Genomic DNA, 22057 nt, shown 5'->3' with positions numbered 1-22057 from the left:
ACATAATCCCTTAAACATCTGGAATAAAACCAACACTGTTGACCTGAATCTGTTCCCATCAACTTACTTTATTTGAAAATTGGCACTCATGCTAAATGGACAATATAAATAATAGCATTTAATGATTGGTATTTGCTGTATAGGCTGCCTCTTCCAAATCATTCTAGGAGAACTGTATTTGTTAAAGTAATGAACTTATTCAGATATTGCTCTCTACTAAATATGTTCCTCTTTGCTCATTTTGGGCTACCAGAATTCTTCATTTCATAAGAAGGATGGCACAGTCATCCCAGTTTACTAACAAAATAGCATCATAATTGGTATTTGCTCCTTTCAATTGTACAAGGTGCTTGTGAAAACCATTATTACTAAGCATCACAACTACCGCAGGAGGTAGGGGGTAGAAAGGAGAATCAGGGTTGGAGTATGTTACAGATGCATACCTTGCCTGTATTTGTTACTAGCACAGTGTAACATTCAGTGTGATCAGTTAGGAGGCAGGAGCCCTGCTCCATTCTATGACACTGGCAGAAGTGCACTGAGGTGATGACTATCAATAAAGCGAGCTTGTGATCTGGAGTCACTGAAGGTGAGCACATGCTGCAGCAGCCACCAGAGTCACGTTCTTACCGCCTTTGCCCTTCCTCTCACTTTTACTGCTCTTCTATTCATGTGACATTTTAAATTAACACAAGGTTCCCAACCTTTACACCATACCTTCCACAGCAGAAGCTGTAGTCTCATTAGCTTCCAGAAACCTTATGACAACCCTGATTTAAGAAAAAATTAGCATAAAATTTTTAAGAAAAAAAAAATCCAATACTAGAAAAATGCATACATGACAGTTCAACCTCTGGCTGTCTATAACAGAATCTCTGCAACAAAGGCAAGTAGAAAATATTTGACCATAGGAGATGATTATACTAATGACAGCAGTCAAGTTTTCCCCTATCAAAGAATCTTTTTCTTTCAGGAATGCAAGTCTGGCTTTGACCACAAATCTTTTCTTTCTTCCTCCACTTCTCCCCTCAAACTAAAAAAGTACATCCTCTACACTGGAAGAACAAAGGCAATGTATTTTTTTTTGTCTTTTTCTAAGTAAACCTGTCATTTATCTTCACAAGTTCAGATTTGCTTTTACGTCAAAGACAGTTTTCCCAACACTGTACTAAGTACTGGTGCCAGTTTATTTATCTACTGATTTAGAATTAAGTTTTTATCACTCTGTAGATCTTTAAGTCCCAGAGCTGTATTTGGAGTTTTCTTTGCCCAAAGCAAATACAGAAAGCACCAACATACAATTAAGATAGAAAGTCAGGAAATGGTCATTAAAAATTAATGTGAGAAGTACAACGGTTTCAGGAAGAGAATGTAAAATAAATAAATAAATAAATAAAGTGTCCTGAGTTTCGTTTCTCATCACAGCCCATCCTCAAATGAGTCATGGTAACTCAAAACAGAGATTAGATAGTCACAAAGCATACATAATGAAGTCTTATTAGAACAACAGGTTTGCTTTAGTATTATTAGAATAAAACCACCAAGTTACTGGATTTTGTAAGCATAAGATCACTGAGGCACGCAGTAGATTTTATTCAAATTTACCAAGTGCTTATGTATTTTAAAAAAAACCGTTGCCCAACTCACATCATCTCACATTTGCACTGATTTATATGTGAGTTCGCAAACCCTTTCAAATTCTTAAGGGTAAGGAAAAACAAACACTTGACAATCTCAGGTTGATTTTTTTTTCCAAAAGTATGCAGCAAATTGAAGACAGTTATTTTTTTGTCAATACTGCTGCATAAGTATGCAAATTCAACATGTTAAAAAGAAGAATGACTATGATGAGTTGCAGAGTTTGTAACATTTACTTACTATTATAAACAAATTATGATAAATTACACATACTTCCAGCAGAGTTAATGCAATCTCTGTCTTTAATACAAAAATATAAGAGTTTATCTTTGTTTAGAAAAATGCACTTCAAATAGATTGCTATAAGCTGTTCGGTTTCTAATTTCAGTATTTTGTCAGTAATCTTTTCATGTGTTAATGCTTAACATTCCATGTAACTAAATCCAAATATCACTAAGGTTATAAAAACCAGTTTAACCCACCTTTTGACTATTTTTTTTTTACTGAGCCTAAAGACAAGGTCTTGTTCACTAGAAGGCCTAAGCAGAATAGCTTGTCAAATCTTTTTCCTCAGGTTAAACAAGCTCTGCATGCCGAGGTACCAAACTTCAGAGCATCATAATGCCTCCACAACTTGATTGTTTTGGTAATACTTTATTTGCCAAGTCTCCATAGAAGCCAGTTTAAAACATCTCTCCTCATCTAATCAAAAGAAATACAACAGTCCTACTTCGCTTAAAGTGTAGTGTAAAATTACATTACCAGTCTCAGGTTGGCAGCATCATTCTCCTGCCTTGTTCTTAAATGATGTTTTATGGATGACAGTCTTAGGGTATGCCTTCCACAGAAACAAAATTTGCTCCACAGGTTTGGTTTCTGAAGGAGACAGATTCCTCAAAAACAAGATCCCAGATAAAGTTCAGACAACATGCAGTCAACACTGCATCCACACACTGTCACCTCGTATCAAAACCACACTTCATATCATAAAAGTTTCAAGTTTTAGCCTTGAAATATTTGTAACAAAAGATGAAGTTCAACACAAAGCACCAAGAGAAAAGAGTATGCTTTTGGAGATGGAAAAAGGTAACTAAGTACAGTTCGACTGAATCAACAACCACAGTACTTATGCAAGTATACATTCTGTCCACAAGGCTGGGAAACAATGCTGCTGCAGGCTTGGCGTACCAGAACAGAGAGTATTTCAAATTCAGAGAATGAAACAAAAAGCAGACAGAACCGGTGCGAGAAAGACAATCACTGGGGAAGACACGTTAGCTCTGCTAGACCCATTTTAAGACAAAAATCCAGCTACAGCACCAGTCACATTAATGCACAGTCATGAATATATTGGCCAAAGCAGCTGAATCTGATGGGAAAGGATTATCACAGTAAAATAGCTGTCTCCTGTGTCAGCAGCATGAAATTTGGAGAAGGCTGCAGCGATCAGTTGGCAGATTCTTAGAGATTTACATATCAAAAGAGTTGAACTTGCTTGTCTTTTAAATACTGCTACGGAACACTGGAAAGAAGAATGAACTAGAGATTACACTAAGAAAAATAAAAAACGGTAACAGCCCTTCCCCATCCTTATCAATGAGAAATAAATAAATAGTCACAAACAAAAACCCCCCAAAAAATCCAACAAAACAACGACAAACTACAAATCACAAACAACCCCCCCCAAAACAAACACCACACCTAAAAAAAAAGTGTTGGGCCAGCCTGAAAAGCAGCTCCATTTAAATGGTATCTTTAAGAAAAGACATGATCTGAATTCCTTCTCTTGAGCATATTAAGTTCCGTTCAATCTGTTACCTACACAGAAAACCACTAAGAATTCAGGTTACATGTGCCATGCTGATAGCAAATTTAAGACTCAGATAGTAGCTCTACCTTAAATCCATTGTTATAACAAACCACATACAAGCTTATATACATATACATGAACAAAGTTATAAACACACAAATAGCACAAGGAACTGATTTGTCATCCCTGTCACAATTGCAGACAGCCCTCATGCTACTAGTTTATCTGAACTGCACACTCTGAACCCAGCAGTTAGAGTGAAACCAATTTGAGAGGAGTTTGCCAATTTATAAGCACACACCTACTTTCTGGAAACAGGTAAAGTTGTAAATAAAGTACATTAAAGCAATTTAGATAATGCACAAGATAGAAGCATTGCATTTAGACTTTGCCTATTTTGATTTCTTTTGCACTGACAGAGTGAACTAGTAATTTGTGTGTTTAGACAAGTCATAAACTTATACAAATTCAGATGAGGACTTTGTTTCCTCCCCCTCCAAAAATCAGCAGAAATGTTTAATAAAAATCTCAAAGCAATCAGAGGGCTTAACTTCATTAATTTGGAATTACCTCCCCAACCCCCACCCCTCCACTATGTGAACCTAAAGTGCTTGGGTTGGGAGAACATAAAACCAAATTTTATCCACCAATTTGAAAAGCTCATGACAAATGTTTGGTTTCCTGTGATTACAAGTGTGTAAAAAGTCACTAAAACATACTTAGAATATCTAGAACCTATCTAGATTAGTTGTAATACAGACAGAATAATATTTTAGTAAGTTATCAGCTTTGTCTGTGCTTCAGCACTACTGTTGACCGAATTCTTCATGATCAGCTTCATGTAAAAAGCTCTAAGTTTTTAATTTAGGTTTACTGGGTGTTCCACAAGGAAAACCCATCTTTTCCACCCTACAAGGTTATCACAAGGCAGTCACATCAATACAATAAAGAATGTCAAAGCAAAAGGAACTTTGTACTGTAACACTGCAATAGCTTTAGTCAACTTCCAGTATTTGTGTACGGTGAAATTCTGCTTCTAGAACAAAGTCCAGATAAAAAAAAAGCACTACAGCTAAACCAATTTCCTCAATCGCATGCTCGTCAGGAGGCTTTGAATCTACAGACTACGTCTTATGTTTTTGTAGTTTATCAGTCCAATGAAGACCCCATTTCTCTTGCAGTGTTTCAGATCCCATTTTGTCCAGTATAAATTCAAAATTTGCTCCTGAAGTACATCTGTGGCAGTTTCCAGGGGCTCCCCAGACAAAAATCCCTACAGAGGAATCCTGAGGATGCAGAAAGAGCAGTCCAGAGTCATACCAAGAAGCCTGACAGAACAAGCAACTGCTGCTCCCAGCTCCTCAGATGACTACAACCAGTGCTCGACTCCTGTGGCATCCATCACGCTACAGGCACAGAGCTGCTGACCTAATCCAGCAAGCTCACTGGAACACAAGAGCAAAGGATTTGGCAACTCTTTGCTGGTGAAGCACACTGCAGGAGTAGAGTCTTCTGTGTTAAAATGGAGGCCCAAACTGGCAATTTTCCTGCAGCTGCTGAAGAGCTGAGTGCTCTCTGTATAGCGTGTGCTCCCATGACTCTGCTAGAGATCACCATCTCCTCCACAGCACAGAACACACACTTTTACCTCAGTCTCTGCAGTGCCATCTCTTATAGTTTAAACTCATATCTGGTTATTCAACAGACAGGCTAAGATACAGGAACACACACATTCCTCTGCTAGTTTAGTCACATAGCAAGACAGCTGAAGGCAATAATGTCTTGAGCAATCTCCAGTAATCTTTCTGCAGAAGTTTATCAAAGCCTCAAGTCTTTCTGTTCAGAAGGGGATTACAGACATTGTCACCTTACTATCTAGACAGCAAAACACCTCCAAAAGATGCTTTGGGAGCATCACAAGAGGCGCAGCAAATGCCCAACGCTTAAAAAATAATAAGAAAAAAAATAATCAAGTTAAAAATTGGAAAGCTTCACCCATGAACCAGCACCTCTCAGCTCTCAGTCAGTACGCATTCACCCTCCAGCTCCCCAAACCAGGAAGGCAAGGTGATCGCCCTCACCCTCGAGTTGCAGCACAACTCCCCAAATGCACATGTACTCTGTTTTCCCAAGCATTTTGAAAATGGGATTTGTTTCACAAGCCATCAGAACAGCACAACTAGTTGGTCATGAGAAAGTAAATCCCGAAGCAAAACTTTGTTTCCTTGGTTTCCTCCTTAAAAAAAGTATGTTTATTCAAATGTTTAAAATAGTTGTCATTCTAGTTGAAATCTGTCTTTCTAACGTATCTTGTGGATTTGGAGCTAACAGAATATTTTCCACTGGAACTTTTTCAGCATGATTCAGAACTGTCCATTTGTGCTTTCAAGACATAAATAATCTCCCACCTGCTTCTTAAAAAGTGTTGGTTTAGATCATGTTCTTAAACAAAGTTTCTTTCCATAAATGTGATAATTTAATTGTTAAACTTTGTAAGGTTAATTTGGAAAATGCAACATGAAGTTAAACTCATCTACATTTCAGTTTCCAAGTGAGAGACTAAACTAGAAATAATTGAGGAATTAGAAACTTCAGTTTGAATTTCTTACCCTTCCATTTTAGTGACAATTGAGAATTACTGAACTTTTACTAGCAGCAAGACTCATTTCTGGAATATCTACAAATAAAGATATACAATTAAACTGGGACCACTTGAATTTTATGGATCAATGACAGATAAGGAATCCAAGTTCTGCTTAATGAAATGTCATTTTCCTTCAACAGCACAGTCATCTTTCACCTCACCTGAAGCCAGCCTCAAAGTGATAAGGAGTGTAGAAGTACTGCATTACAAGATTATCTGCATCAAAGAATGAGCACCAGAAGATCTTTTTGGCCTTGGTTCTATTTCAAACTCCACAGGTGGAACACAGAAGAAGGTGACCTTCTCTAAAATTCCTAGAATCTTTCTAATTTCAGTATCAGCTTTGTTTAGGTTCCAAAAATAAAAATTAGAGACAGCTGGGTCAAGTCAGCAATAAATTAAATAATAGCAGCATAATTTGTACAACTCATGATGGTTTCAAGAAAATGAAGTCTCATAAAACAAGTATTTTCCTCCATACAACTGCACACTTATTTGATAGGGGCAATAAGGAACCTCAGAATATGTTTCTGTATCATGTCTCTTTGACATGGATGAGCCCTCACATATCGAGCTTGAGTTACTTGCCATGACTTCTATCACTAAACCACACCACTGCAGCAACTGAGCATTTCTTGTCCTGTTTATACTGATCTGTTTGACTGTAGCGGGGCAGACAAGGAGCACTCACATGACTGAGCTACGAGAGCACTAAGTATGTGAATCAAACCATTTCTAAAGTGATTATTTATACCCTCAAGGCCCAACTCAACAACACAGGGGCTTTTACAGCCCTTCTGCCTTAAAGATTTCCTGTGCGCTTGTCAGGTTTTTCCCTAATGTTTGGTCTCTTGCTTATGCCTTATCTTTAACAAATCTCTGACATTCAATGCTGCAAAAGCATATTACAGAGTGAAACATCCCTGGATCTGATCCCTGACCTGGTTTTCAACACAGTAGCACAAACAGCTGAAAAGGCAGGTATCTGCCTGCAGCACGGGGATGGGAAGGAGAAGCCAAGAACTCTTTGAACTCATATTGACCATGAAACACCTGTACTCTCAAAACACAGCCTATGAGACAGTCCAGCAAAAGCAAGCATAAGCATTCCTAGAATAGATGTCTGTAGCCCAAGACAGGCAGATTTAAAAAAAAAAATAAAAAAATCAGGAAGGGAAAAAGAGAAGACAGCCAGCAACACTGTCAGTACAATCCTGAAGTGTTTTGCTCACAGTCAACCACCAGACAGTATTCCCTGGGAGAGACCTAATAAAAATCACTCCTGCTGAACTCTTCAAAACTGGCACGGTAGCAGGAGATGACGGGCCTTGGTTGTACACACTGATTTCCATCTCTTGGGGACAAAGAATTGCATCAACACGCTGTAGCACACACACACAAATTAACAGAAGTTTCACACTAAGACAGGGGTATCAAACTCATTTTCACCGGTGGCCACATAAGCCCGACGGTTGCCTTCAAAGGGCCAAATGTAATTTTAGGTCTCTATAAATGTAGGAGTAGTTACATTTATACAGTCCTACATTTGGCCCTTTGCAGGCAACCGCCAGGCTGATGTGGCCCCCGGTGCAAATTAGTTTGATATCCTTGCACTAAGTCAAAGACAGCGCCCTGGATTTCAGCAGCACTAAGAACTCTGGTGTAACAACAGAAGAACAATCGACCATGAGCTCTCAGTATAAAACTGCAGCCAAGAAAGCAAACATGAGACTTCAATGCATAACAAGGGAACATTAAGTAAGGAATAACGCAATTTCATGTAACATTCAGCAAACCATCCTAACAACATTGCTGTGCCCAGCTCAAATAACTGCACACTATGTAAAAAGTCAGCAAAGAGCTACAAAGAATAATTAGGAGTCTGAAATGCATCTGTAAATAATTTTTCATTTTATCTATTTAGACAATCAAAGATAAGACTAAGAAGTGGCTTGCATGGGAGTTTCACGTACCTTCATGTGGACAATATTTTTCCCCATAGTCCCAGGACTTTTTATTGCATGCCCGCTCAGGTACCAAGACTGGGGATAACAGGGACTATAAAAATATCAGATACAATACAAGACCTTTTATTCTGAAGAGTCCATGTACAACCTGAATAAGTAACTGCTTCTCATTAAAGACTCTTAAAGGCAGACAAACTAATGAGATCCAATGAGAGAGCTGATACTGAAAAGTGACAGATTTAAAACACATTCTCAGAAGAAGTTATAGAGACTGATCAGGGAAGGAGAACAGATTAAGTGTTCACAATGATCCTTTTCTGACCTAAAATGAAACTATAGTTCAGAACTTATTCATTTACTGGGCAACCATATGACTAACTCTCCAATATCATTTCAAGAGCAACAGTCCAAATGATGTCTAGGGAAAGCAGTCAGTTGACTTCCATTTAACACCATCATAACAGCCTTAAGAAAATATGTTAAAAGGAGGAACAAATGGGAACAGACACAGCTGGAACCTCTGCTATCCACTTACCCAAAGCAAACTTTCTTAGTTGGCAAATGCAGGAGCTCTACTGAAGTGGTAATAAAACTGTCAAGGCTTCAGAGACAGGAGGGGCATAGGGAAGGAAGAAAAAAATACAAACAAGCAACAATAATAATATTAGTGATTTTCTGCAAATCATTCTAACAATTCCCTTTGAAAAATTATTAGTTGTAAAAATAAGAAGTCCCATTAGTATGTGTAAGTTTGTATTTATTTAGTCAGGCCATAAGAAAACTGTCTCCCTCCCTACCTACTCATGCACAAAAGTAGAAAAAGTGTGTCATAAATACTAGCCACCTCAAATATCAATTCCATTCCTTATTGCCACCAGGAACTGTCAGTCTCACAAGGGCTTCTGAGATACAAAAGTTGCTTTGAATAGCACCATAAATTCATTTAGCTCTGAAACAAAAGCTGCATGCTTGCCTCCTGGCACTAACTATAGTGCCCGTTTCTGCATTTATAACTTATCCTTTAGCTATAAAACCACTCCAGGCTCATTAGCACTGCAGTTTATGTCCACATATAGGACAGAAACAGAAGTGTTCTCCAGAGCACACACTCCTCATTTGCCCTGCACCCACCCTGGTTCATGTCTCAAGGAGCTTCCACTACCATTTGTGCAGAGGCAAAGGTTACCCAAGTTTGGAATTTCACAGAACACAAAGCAAAGCAGGTGACAGTCTTGGAAGCAGACAAAGCAGTCACATCTTGTCCCTCTGGAACTGCACTAAATTCATATTTTGCCTTCAGGGGCATTAGTTCAGCATCACAAACTGCTCTTGCATTGCACCAGAGTCAGTCAACTAACCGGCTGCTTGTTTCCAATGAGTGCTTTCACTGTATGTACAAAACCACTGAAACAAAAGAACAACTTCATTCTCCATCTCACCTGTCTGAGCTCTGCAATGCAAACAGACTATTGCACCATTCTACAAACCGGTACAAAAAGTTGGCAGTTTTTTAAGACTCACAAGAGGAAAGTGAGAGAAAAGCTTTCTTCCCAGATCCATACCGGGTCTTAGAGTCTGACCCAAAACTCCTGCAGGAAAGCAGGCGGCACTGCTCGGGGAGCTGCTCTCTCTAGTAGGCCTGGGATTTTTCACGGGATCTATATTTGGTAGCTCCTGCAAGTCATTTAGTGCTGCCCTAGTCTTGACAGCCTTATCCTGTTATTGAGGTTAGTGCATATGCAATAAAGAGGAATTTGTACTCCTTAAATATTGCCCTATCTTCCTTGCAACCTAGCCATTCATTTGCCCCGTAGCTTGCAAAAAACAGCTTTTCCAAACACCCTGCTGAAGATTTTGGTATTACTTAAAAGCTCTATCTGCCTTAAATTAAGAAATAACTTTTTATTTCAGTAAACAGTAGGATGCCTTGGAAATCCTGAAAGCGAAAGAAACAAAGCTCTTTTTGAGGGCTGTCCTTCAAGATAGCACTCACACTTCAGCTCGCCACTTTCAACAGCTCCTGAAAGTCACTCTCAAGTCATAGAGGTTCTTCAGACTATTTTCTCTTACTAGAAACCTTCAAGCACTCAGCTTACTGAAACACCTGTGAAAGTTGACAATTCCTGGTATCACACAAATGCTGAGAAACTGAAAGTTTTAACGGGGAAAAAAATCTGCTTTCTGCAACAAATTTTTGATGAGCAATGTTTTCTATTTATGAAAGATGACATATTTTTGCCTTGTCTGACAATTTCTTCAGATTATGATCATGCTGGAAATGCTATTAGATGATACATTTCTCTCTATCAAAGTAAGATGAAATTATTCTAGAAGAAATATTAATACCTTTATCAGTACCTAATACCGTAACATGAGGGGGGAAGAAATCAAGGTCCCCTTTCCCGGCCATAGCCGTATTTCTAAAAGCAAAATCTTTGCCAAAACAGCTGAACTTTTTTAAAAAGCACACTGTATAACCAAGTTATAAACTAAAATATGCAGGATGTTTACTATGAAAATACACCAAAATCCAAGCACAGAAACTGGAAAATGAGAATATCTGCCAGCAAGCCTCAGGAACAGCAAAACCCACTTGTTTTTGTTTCACAACGCTCAATTTTTCTAATCTACTCCCCCCTGAGAAACACAGTCACCAGCTTCAGTCTATTTTTTGCTAGTATACAGACAAATGCTCGAACTCTTTCCTCATTTTCCCCATACTTTGTAAACACCTTTATTTTTAAAGCCAGAAATGATGCATCAGTAAGGTTTTACTATAGGATAAATTTATAATGCAAGTCATGCATTAGCAAGCTACACAGGAAAAAAGCAATTGTAAGCAACACCAACAAAAGAAGGGATGGCTCAGAGCATTCAAGAGGAAAAAGTCAAAGTGGTGAGTAACCTCAGCTGATTTTCAATTCTAAATTTAAGAATACTATAAAAATATATGTTGTGCAATTGACCTCCTAAAATATATTAAACACCTTTTCATGAACTACCAAAATCCATCAACTAAAACAAATTTTCCCCTCCAAGCGCCTACTGTTTGCAATAAAGTGTGGCACATATTTTGATGCCACAAAGGCTCCCTCCATTTTCACACCTGAAAACAAGAGTTTGATTCTCTGTTTTACAAGTTTTGCAGCTGTTCGCCCAACAGAGAAAAGCCAACTGTGAAATATTGTATGAGAGGAGAGGAGTGAAAGGAGGCAGAGCAGACATACAGGCAGATGACAGGTTAAGCCAGGAGTAGTTACATTTATACAGTCCTAAAATTACATTCACCCCTTTGAAGGCAACTGTGAGGCTGATGTGGCCCCTGGTGAAAATGAGTTTGACACGCCTGAGTTAAACTATCAGCTTAAAGTAGAAAAAGGCAAGTGCTACAGTCAACATTTAATGGCTTCACCGGCTTCTGTAAAATGAGTGAGTGATCTCTGCTATCTTAGTAAGCAGGTCCCCCCTTTAAAAAGAAAACCCATCAAAATTAACATCTTCTAACGAACTGGAAGAGCAGAACTCCAAGGCGCAGCACTGGGCACACATGGAGACACTGTGCAGCCAGGTGAGCCGAGCTCCAGCTACCAATGGGGCCTCCATGGGGGACACTCACAGGCTCAGGAGCAGTCACGGAACAGGGCTGGGAACACGGAGAAAGCAGATGTTGGGAACAAATAAGAAAACCTTCGGTCACCCTCTCTTCATTGCTGAACAGCAGGGAAAGAAAAAGAAAAACTGAATCAAGCTCAATACATGGAACAGCAGAACGAGGGAGGAAAATTAAGTCTTCTGCACAACAAACAAGTTATATTGCTGCTCTATTAAACCAGCTCTTCCCTCCACAGAGCTGCAGCAGGCTTTCTGAATTCACACGGATAGATAATCAGCATCTAAAGATCACAACATCAGAGAGGGCAAGGGGACTTTACACTTCCAGGGTGCTGCCTGTCCTAGGGATACGACCTATTTTGAAGAACGCCACCACTCTTCACTTATTTGCTTAATTCAAAGAGACAACAGACTCATCATTCATCATCTCTCAAAGCCAAGCACTCATGGAAAGTTCATTATTCAGGAAGAATTTCTACTCAGTAAGTAGCCTGAATACAAAACCTACAATACTGACTAAGGATCCGCATCTATGCTGAAGAGCCATCTTTGTTGCAACACAACGATTGTACAGAGTACTAGCATTTTCGGATCTGCTTATAAAAACTGAAGTTCTTGGGTTTGATCTTTTTACATAAATTTAAGCCCTCAATTTAAAAATCATACCATATCACAGCTCCAAGACTCACTAACGAGGTACGAAAGAGACTTATTTAAATGACAGAAAACAGACTTGACCAATTCTGGATGGGAACAAGGGAGAATAAGGTAAAATTTAATAGAACTGTTCCTTTTCTCAGAAAATGTGTAAACTTTCACTTGCACAATTAAAGCAGGTAATGTTTGGACATTAATTCCTTTTCTTTGGACTTAACACCAACAAAAAAAAGATGTGATGCAGTTAGCATGTTTATTTTATCCATCAATATTAAAATGAGAATTTGTTCACAGCCTAGGAAAATGTTTAAACTTAACACAGCCAACTGAAACTGCATATTGTCTAATACCTAATCCACAAGACCGTCACATAGTGAAATGTACACAGTAAGAAACTTCCAAGTTAAAAATGGGAAAAGGTTTCCTTGTTTAGTCTCAACTTAGGTAGAAAAAGAAACAGGTGTTTTCCCAGGCAAGACTGCTAAGCTACAAAATTCCTCTCAAGCTTACATTTATTTTTTCATATGTATTTATAAAACACCAATTAAAATAACACATACAATCAATTCCTTAGTACTACGAAGAGCTACTGTGAAAAGCATTATTTTCAAACAGCCACAAAATAATTCATTCTCGAGTATGCTGCCCTTTGAAATAATGTTGCAGTCTACAGTAATTTAATTATAGGTCACAACCTCAAAGTTATAACACTGCTTTTCTAATTGTGTGTTTGATACTGTATGTTCATACAATTCCAGGTACTTCAACAGAAAGGACGTACGCTCTGTACATATTTGTGCAGCGTTATTTGTTGTACTTCGTGTACATTAAACTTTGTTAGGATTTCCAGTCTCTATTTTATCATATAAACTGTACCACATGTATTAAAAATATGAAATACAGTAACATCTCAATTCAATGTGTTTGTCAGTATACTAAAAAAAAAAAAAAAAAAAAAAAAGAGAAACAACATTTGGTTTTTGTTTGGATAAACTATCTGTGGTTCCATAACAACAAGGAAGGGAAATAACCTGAATTTGTACAGACCAAAAACATAAACAGACAATATGAATTAACTCTTGATAGTTTTCATGCTTTGTAGGTGGAGTCTGAATCTGAAACTCCAACAAATATTTCAAAATAATCTCATCACAATATAGCTAATGGTCCAGGACATATTTAAATTGATGCACAGAAATAAACGGAAATACTAAGTCAAATGAAGAGCAGATGGTCACTCTAAACACTTCATTACTCTTCAACTCCTTGATTTCTAATGTGGAAAGAATAAAAGAATATTAACCATAGTCTGCATTGGAAAACAAGTACAAAAAAAACCAAACCAAAGTGTTTCTCAAGTAATTTAAAATACTGACCCAGCAACACTGTATGTACAGTTAACAGTTGTTGACTTCACCCTTCTAGCAAAATGTAAAAGAAATTATCTGTACTTAAGACTTCACTTTGCAAAGGGTCTATAAATTCAGTGATGTATATGTTCTCCCTTCCTTCAACCTCCTCCCCACACTATTTATTGCCTCATATGAAACCATGCAATTTTAAAGTGAGGAAGTTTAACCTTTGGATTAACTATTTTACCAATAGCTACCAACGTTCCCCTAATGTCTGCTTTACAACTGGGAATGCTCAGGACAATTGGTCACCTGCACCATTTGCACACTGACATACACAGATGCTTCGCTCATCAGGACAGCTGAGTCAGCCCCAGACCTTCCGCGGTTCAGACCCCTGGCCACAGCTGGGAAAATGCATTTTTCTGGGGAAGGACCAGGACTAGAGAGCGTTTCAAATTTCTGACAACTGCAGGGAATCACAAAAATTATCAAAACTGGTAGGAGGGAAAGGGACAGAGAAGTATGCTTGAGGTCCAAAGCAGAAGGAAGGAAACTCCTAGTGCTCATCAAAGAGATTCTCCATGGCGAACTGTTACACAGCTTGTGTGGCTGCTCCTGGGATGCAAAGAAAACTGCTTTTACAGATAGGGAAAACAGAGTGGGAAGAAAACAAACACACACACACACATACAAAACTAAAAAGTTCAGAAAATTGCTCAGGGAGGAAACTGCAAAGGCTGAGGGGGAATGGGTGGGAATTTAAAAACAGAAGCTGTGAATAGGGAAATGCAACTATGCTTGGAGAAGGAGCAACATAGAATGAAGTCAGCCTCTTGGAGATGGTTATAGGAAGAGATATTTACAGAGGGGCTACAAGCAGAAGCCCAAGGAAGCATCTGAGGAAGGAAAGCATGCACAGAGTAGCAAGACTAGATAGAGATCTCTGCCCCCTCTCTGTTTCTGTAAAGAACTGGAGAGACAGGACGTGCCATACTTTCCATACCATTTCTAGTTTCTTCAACATTTCAGCCTTTTTCTTCCTGCATTACCTTCTGCAATCCAAACAAAACCTCCATTGTAAGAACTTTTTACAAGCCTGGACATTCTTTTTCCTCTTCAGGCCCACTACAGAGAGCCTGAATCTACAGGTTTGCTACCCAGCAATCTACTCTAGAAACACAACCACTGGGGAAAAACAAAACAAACACCCCAACAAACAAACCAACCCCAAACGAACAACAACAAAACCAAACAAACACACCCCTCACAACACCACACATATTAGGTGTACACTGCTTACAAATAAACACATTTTCTAACTGTTCTGAAAGCTTCCTTCTTATTTACCACCTCCATTCAAATCCATGGTGGTCTTCAGAGGTTTGCTAGTGTTCATGATTGCGCAGTTAAGTTTGGTGCAAGCAGCTGCTACTGAAACACATTTTTGTGCTAACAAGCCAGCCATCCAGCCACATTGACATTTCCCATGGTTACTTTCCTAAGCATAGCTGTGTTCTAGGCCATTGTAAAACGGCTTCCAAAAGAATGCATACAACCACCTTATCTTCTCCCCATCTCTTCAAACACATAAGCTCTCCATCACAGAATCAGTACCAGGTGCTCATACTTTTGTCTTTGCAGTACACTGCTCTCATCATTGGCTTTCTCCCCCTCACTGGTTGTCAGCTCTTTGCAGCAGTGATTCTGTTATCCTGTCTATCTGTATTGCACTGAAAAATGGTACTGGCTTCCATAAATAACTAATGGAACTCACAAGCAGAATTTATCTAACATATGCCAAAACAAAATGCTGTTCATTGTCTCCCTCTTTTACTATGTACTGTTAAAATGTCTTTCATCTGCTGTAGATTTATTGGGCACATTTGCTGAGCGTGTCAAGCGTCTAAAATTCCCTCTTCCCTCTCAAGAACCTAACCTGAAGCACAGGTGCACTCACATGTGCACACCCCACCTCATTCCTATTTCTCTGGGGCTGTGAATGTCCCCGATTCTGTATATGATTCCGCTATGGATGCTTTTCACACAGCTGCAGTATACACAGCAATGCATCAAAGTATATTGTACATATGTAACATAGTTAAAGGCTACTGCCAGAGGACCACATATTGAGTTTTAGCTACAGTTACTTGATCAGAACTGTAAGGTAATGAACAGACATTTCAACAAGAGCTGCAGAAGCAAAATACCCCCTTCTAAAAATGGAGCTTGGTCAGTTTATGAAGGGGATTACAGGTGTTGGTACCCACAGGAGTCCGGGAACATAAGAGGCCTCTCCAGTGCTGCGAATGTGCTTTTAAAATTCAGAGTACTTGCTGGAAAATGTTATGTTGTTCAAAGGTAACTTCTTCATAAAGAAGGCCTATTATCAAATTCATAAGTGATAAAAGCTTTAAAGAATACAAAAAAATCCTGTCCCACATCTAATGTAAAATATATATATTTGGGTGGAGGTAACACCTCAGTTAGGAAACTCCAGAGGATGGCTTGAATCCAAGTGTTTACAAACACACGTTTGTGCATTTCCATGTGTGATGGAAAAACAAAGAAAAAATTAATTGTACTTCTCTCCTGATATATGTAACTTTAGAAAGCCAAACACACTAACCAGTAATCACAAGATAGAGATGACTACTCAAGAGTTAACTTAATATTTACATTTGATGTAAGCATAGAGGCCAGATAGCAAGTTTTGTTATGTTTGTCTTACTCCAACAAGAAAGGGATATGACACAGAAGACTAGAGATTAGAAAAATGTACTGAAGAGCATTTACTATCCCTATCCTGAAGTGTTTCCATAGCAGCAGAAACAATTATAAACAGATACACTAAAGGAAGGCAAAGAAATAATACAAAAGCTATCCATCTGAAAACAATCACAGATTTGACTTATTCATTGAATTAATCATTAAACATCACATATTTTATAATACATTGCACACATTTTTGTAATGATGTTCATAGCAACACAGAAATTTATGAGAGCAAGGAGATTTTTAGAAAAGAGTATTGATGACAGGCAACACATTGACAGCTGTGGCTTCATAATCACAGAAAACGTAAGGTATCCCGTATCTGCTTTACAGGATGAGGACTTCCATAGTTGAGTAAACTTACATTAGATCAAACACAAGAACACCCTACATGTATTTATCCTCCTCCTACTGCTTCCAGTGGCATTAAGAACAAGGATATTAATTCCTGCTACTCTGGACAGTCCCACTGAATAGCCATCTTTCATATCCTCCCTTTAAGCTTTTGTAAGATGCAGTGAATTAAAAATCAGAAAGTCAGTTTTTAGAAATGCCAGCAACCATGTCTTAAAGTCAACAAAAATTTGGCTCATCCAAAATCCTCACCCGAGAGCCATCTATAGACTATTCCATGTACATATTAACTAGCAGGCATCATCATCGCTGCATAAATGTCAATGCTCTTTCCCCACATTCTTTATGTAAGAACACAGCATCATCCATAACCATTTTTTTGTTCAAGTCATGAGTCCTCGGGAGAAACAGAAGGAAGATTATTTTGACAGCAGCGAGCAAGTGACCTTCCATCTACCTACAGCTGAGTTCCAAAACCTAACTAACAGCCTCAAATGGAAGCGAAGATGCAACACAAAAGATACTAACCAGATTCTCAATGGTAAAAAGAAACACACCGATATCTACGTGAGAGGGAGGAAAGGGTCATTTCTAATGTAAGTATTTTTCTCCTTGCATCAATTCTGGTAACTAGATTTCAGATGTGCAGATGTGGTGTCAGGTCAAGAGGAAGTAATGACACCATTTGTGCTGCCCTTCCCATGGGAAATCACCCGACAGCAACAGAACTGGTCAACTGCCACTCACTCCTATACAACAGCTCCAACCTTAATAGCATCCCACATTCAATACAGGGCCCTGAGGAACTCCTGGGTTTAAAAAGCCATGCAGTACATTATTCTATTTAGAAAGAATACTTTCAAAGTACGTGATTCTTCCCTTAAGAGTGAACAGAAAAGCCAGCATCATTAAGCAATCCTTGAAATTTCATGCAAGACGCTGAGTATAGAAACTATTATCCGGGGGTATCTGCAGTACTCAGAATAATTTAATGTTGACATTTGTATGGCGAAAGCTGGGTACGAAACAAGTTCAGGAAAGCTAGAGGACACCTTTAAGTGAAAGCGTACACAGCATCGTGGGAGGGCAGGAGCGCAGGCGGGGCAGTCCAAGGGCAGAGGACGCACGATAAAAGGAATAAAGTGCAAATGCCTCAGGAGAGAGTGGGTGTGGAAATGCAGAGAGAAAACATGACTATGCCCACAATATTGCTGCACAGCCTAGAAGGACAAGCTGAGGAAGGACTCTATAGATCTCTACTTCTGTTACCATCATGAGCAGACAAGAGCTTACCAGATGCACAGTTTCTACTATGGATACTGTCACATAAACGCTAACCTTAACCCCAAAGATAGTTATCAACCTACTGATGTAGGATTAATTTTTCCAACACCATCACCAGCCCCTACATGTGAGAAAACACTGTGGCAGAACCCAACACATTTAATCTGGACAAAACTTTCAGGGTTTTAGCTTTACTTGAATATTAAAAAAACAATAACAACAACAAAACAACCCACACAAAAAAGTCAACTAAAATCCTGAAACTTTTTCCTACACGTACAGCTAAAGTTTTCCCATAGTCATGTCTTTCCTGTCAATACTTCATACAATAAGTCGATCCTGTAGTCCTTCATATCTAATAAAACTTTCAATTATTTTTAAGCGAAGTCTTAGCAGCCTAAAAATTTGTAGTTACAAGAGTATCATGTCCTAATACCAATAAGTTCCCTTTTCCACTGGAAAGACAACTGGAGTGTAACATTAGCAAGTAGTAAGAAGAGCACATATTACAGATGCCAGTAACTCCTGAAAGAAGTGCTTGCGAATACAACCAGCGTCACAGTGAAGTCCTCTGCAATTATCTACATACTTCATGGGTAAGCTGCTCACTGGTGATGAAGCCCACACTCCCTCCTTTTCCATGACATTTGAGCTGAAATGGAGAGAAACAACCACACACTATTTTTTAAGTGGAAAAGATGTTACTCAATTCATTCATCTTAACCAGTAATGTACCACAGCTTCTGAGTATTAAAACACGTTCTGTTTCAGACTCTAATCCCATAAAATCTAGAGCTGCAAAGCCCAGAGAAACTTTACCGATCAACTTCTATAAATGGTGCAACGCCTCTTTCAGTTTTGCTAATTCTCAGTGTGGGCGTTACTTTCTGTGAAAGAAAGGGAAAAAGCATGAGGAACAGATATGTAATTCAACAGAACAGTTTTTAATCCTCAAAACATTGACAGCTATTACGTGCTCCAGAGTCATCCGCCAGCCTACGGATTCCAGGGAAAAAAAGACACCAACTTCTTACCCTGTCTTTGGACAAATGAACTACAACCACCACGTGTGCAGGTCACACTTTGAAAACACTGGCAGTCTAGGCTTCATTTAGAGGTGAAATTCGAGCAAGAGTGCTCCACAGCTCCTTTACAGGACCAAGAAGATACTTCCATATACTTTCAATACTGAAGGACTAAGAAGAGGGCCACTACCTCAGTTTCTGATGGTTTAAAAACACAGACCATCTTAAACAGGCTCTCCAACAAAAGCTGAACTCCGATAAACCAGCATGAGTACAACCTTAACCAAAATATTTACTGAGCTTATCTACATAGACCTCTATAGGTAAATCCTTAGCATGCTGATAACATTCATCAAGTCCTCTTTAAAAAAAGATTTGTGTCGCGATGTTAGAAGGACTGCAGCAAGTTGTGAAGGAGATGTGAGGAAATACATCAGTATTTCCAATATCTGGAAGTGTGTGATCTAGTCTGTAAGGTAAGGGAGGCCAGATAACTGCAGCAAGTATCTCTAGGTGGCTCCATTCACATACTTCTATATTCACTTGTATGAGTCTTTACTCGATCTCTTCAGTTTCTCTTAAGTAGAAACCATAGGGCTGCCAAATTCCATGTTTTAGTGAAATGATGCCAACATACACACATAATTTTTAATATGAAAGCCACCTAACAAGATTCAAAAGGTACTGTGAAAAAAAAAACTGTCTTTCACACTATTGGAGATTAGTGAGCAATTTATCAGGTTGTTACACTCATTATTAGCAAGTTTCCCCACCTGCTTTTGTAGGCCAAGCTTAATCGCTGATGATTAATTGGGTTGAAATGGAGAGATGATTAAATGTTTTTCAAATATGATAAATTTCCATAGTTATTTCATGGGAAACTTGATTTTCAAGAGAGAGGGGAAAAGGTCAGCCAAAAAGGACAGGTATTGATATTTAGCAGCTGTAGGAAAGAAGGTCTGGCAAAACCCAAACTCTAAGCTAGTAATACACAACGCAACTTCCTTTAAAAGAGGAAAAAAGGCACACAACGGGCTCTGGGGATACCGAAGCACCTACAAAGGCCACCCCACTTCCCCAAGCAGGTAAACACACGCAGCTCCGCAGGCCGCGACCGTCCCTTCCTCATTCCCCCGGCACAGCGGCAAGTGGGGGAAAAGTTCAGCGGCGGCACCGTCCACGCAGCCGCCCAAGCCACGGCCCCCGGTCCTCACCGTCCCCAACGAGCCGCGGGGAGCGGCTGGAGGGCGGACGAACCCGCGGGGGCCGGGCGGGCGTGTCCCGGGGGGTTACCCAGCACCGCCGCCCTGCACCCGAGTGTCCTTCCCCGGCACGGGGCGGCCGCTTGCCCGGGACGGGGGTAGCTCCTCAGGCGACCCCCGGCGGAGGGCAGCGCCGGCGGTGCGCGGCTTCGCGTCTCACGCCCGAGCGAGGCCGCCGCGGCCTTTCCGCCAGCCCCGCTCGCCTGCCGCCGGCAGAGGGGCGCTGGGGGCGTTAGAAAACAAGAAACAGGCGGCGGCGCCCCCGCAGACCCCCGCCGCGGCGGTCACTGCGCGGCCTCGCCCCGCTCCCCCCGCTGGCGCTACAGGTACTGCCTGCGAGGATACGGGCTGCCCCCGCCAGCTACAAGCCGGAGGACAGGGAAGCCAAAGGCACCGTTCCCCTGCAGTGGCTCCGGTCTCCCCCCCGCCCCTTATAACGCCGGCGGTGCCGTCGGGTGGGGGTGCGGGAATCGCCCCCCAGCGCCAGGCAGACACCACAGGAGCGGCCCCTCCTGGGAAAGGCGCTGCTCAAGGCATCGCTGCAGGGGGCTGTTTTTTGGCTGCGGCGGGGGAGGAGAGCAGGTGCCCGCCTCCACGTTCGCTCCGGGAAAAGGGACGCAGACGGTTTCAGGCAGCAGGAAGGGGGCGGGCAGCGGGGGGCGAGCGGAGCGGCGGTCATGGCGGGGAGGCACGCCGCACACCTGGCAGCAGGTGCATGCAGGCGGGGACGCCGGCGAGGACGCCCGGGAAGGGGAGGAAGAAACTAGCGAGGCTTGTTCGGAGAACAGCGAATGTTGTGCAGCCGTGGGGGGGACGGGACACGCAGGTGCCCGTCACCAGGAAGGGGGCGACGAAGCAGAGGAGGGAAGAAGGTAGATGCAAGCGCTGTTTCGCAGGCAGGCGAGCCAAGCGCACGTTACTCACCGGCAGCTCCACGTTGACTTCGGTCCCGTCCAGGAGCAGGACGCGGCACTGCAGCACCGGCTTACTGCCACCAGCCGCCGGGATGTGGACGGGGGCTCCGGCGCTGTGCACGACCCCTCCGGGGTGCGGCGAGGAGGGGAAGCCTCCCGAGCCGACGGCAGCGGCGGCGGCTCCTCGCAGCCCCCCGTCCCGCTCGTCCCCCTCGCCGCCGAGCCCACTTCGCCCGGCTCCTCGCCCGTAGCGCTGCATCGACCGCCGGCCAAAGGTCCTGCGCAGGAACCGCAGCATCCTGGGGGCGCCCTGCCCGGCCGCTCACACCCCCGAACCCGCAGCTCCGCGCCCGGCCCCGCGGCGCCTCCCAGAGCAACGCAGCAGCGCCGCCCGCCGGGAGCCAGCCCGCGCCGGGCGCCGGCCGGCCCGCCCCTGCCACCCGCTCCGCCCTCTGCAGCGCCGCCCGCCGCCGGCACGGCCCCTCCTGCCGCGCTGAGGCGGGTGAAGCCGAGCGGCGGCCAGGGGGAGCTGCTGAGGCGGGCCACGGGCAGCCACCTGTGGTGGTGGCCGCGGGGGTGGCGGGGCCGGAGGGCTCGCCCTCGGCCCGCCGGCTCCGCCTCAGCTCGGATCGCCGCCGGCCGCAGCGCAGCAGCGCGGTGCGGGGAAGCGCCGAGCCGCGCCGCGCCGCTCCTCCTGCAACTGCCCAGGCTCCGCGGCAGGTGGGACGATCGCTCCGGCCGGTGGGGCGGCGTCTGCGCGGTG

The 22057-nt window shown here is 41.8% G+C and overlaps 1 protein-coding gene across 1 annotated transcript in view; it reads right to left on the bottom strand.

Annotated features, from left to right (window-relative positions):
- Positions 1-21592, bottom strand: part of EPB41L4B (erythrocyte membrane protein band 4.1 like 4B) — a gene marked incomplete at both ends in the record, with an annotated part of 92477 nt that extends 70885 nt beyond the window's left edge. Inside the window, one exon of the mRNA XM_080340654.1 lies at positions 21305-21592. Within this exon, the coding sequence (XP_080196780.1) occupies positions 21305-21592 (288 nt within the window). The remainder of the gene's footprint in view (positions 1-21304) is intronic.
- Positions 21593-22057: the final 465 nt, after the last annotated feature.

This window comes from Nesoenas mayeri, assembly GCF_963082525.1.
Source record: "Nesoenas mayeri genome assembly, chromosome: 2".
Classification (NCBI taxonomy): Eukaryota; Metazoa; Chordata; class Aves; order Columbiformes; family Columbidae; genus Nesoenas; species Nesoenas mayeri.
This window is presented reverse-complemented; position numbering and strand designations above follow the sequence as displayed.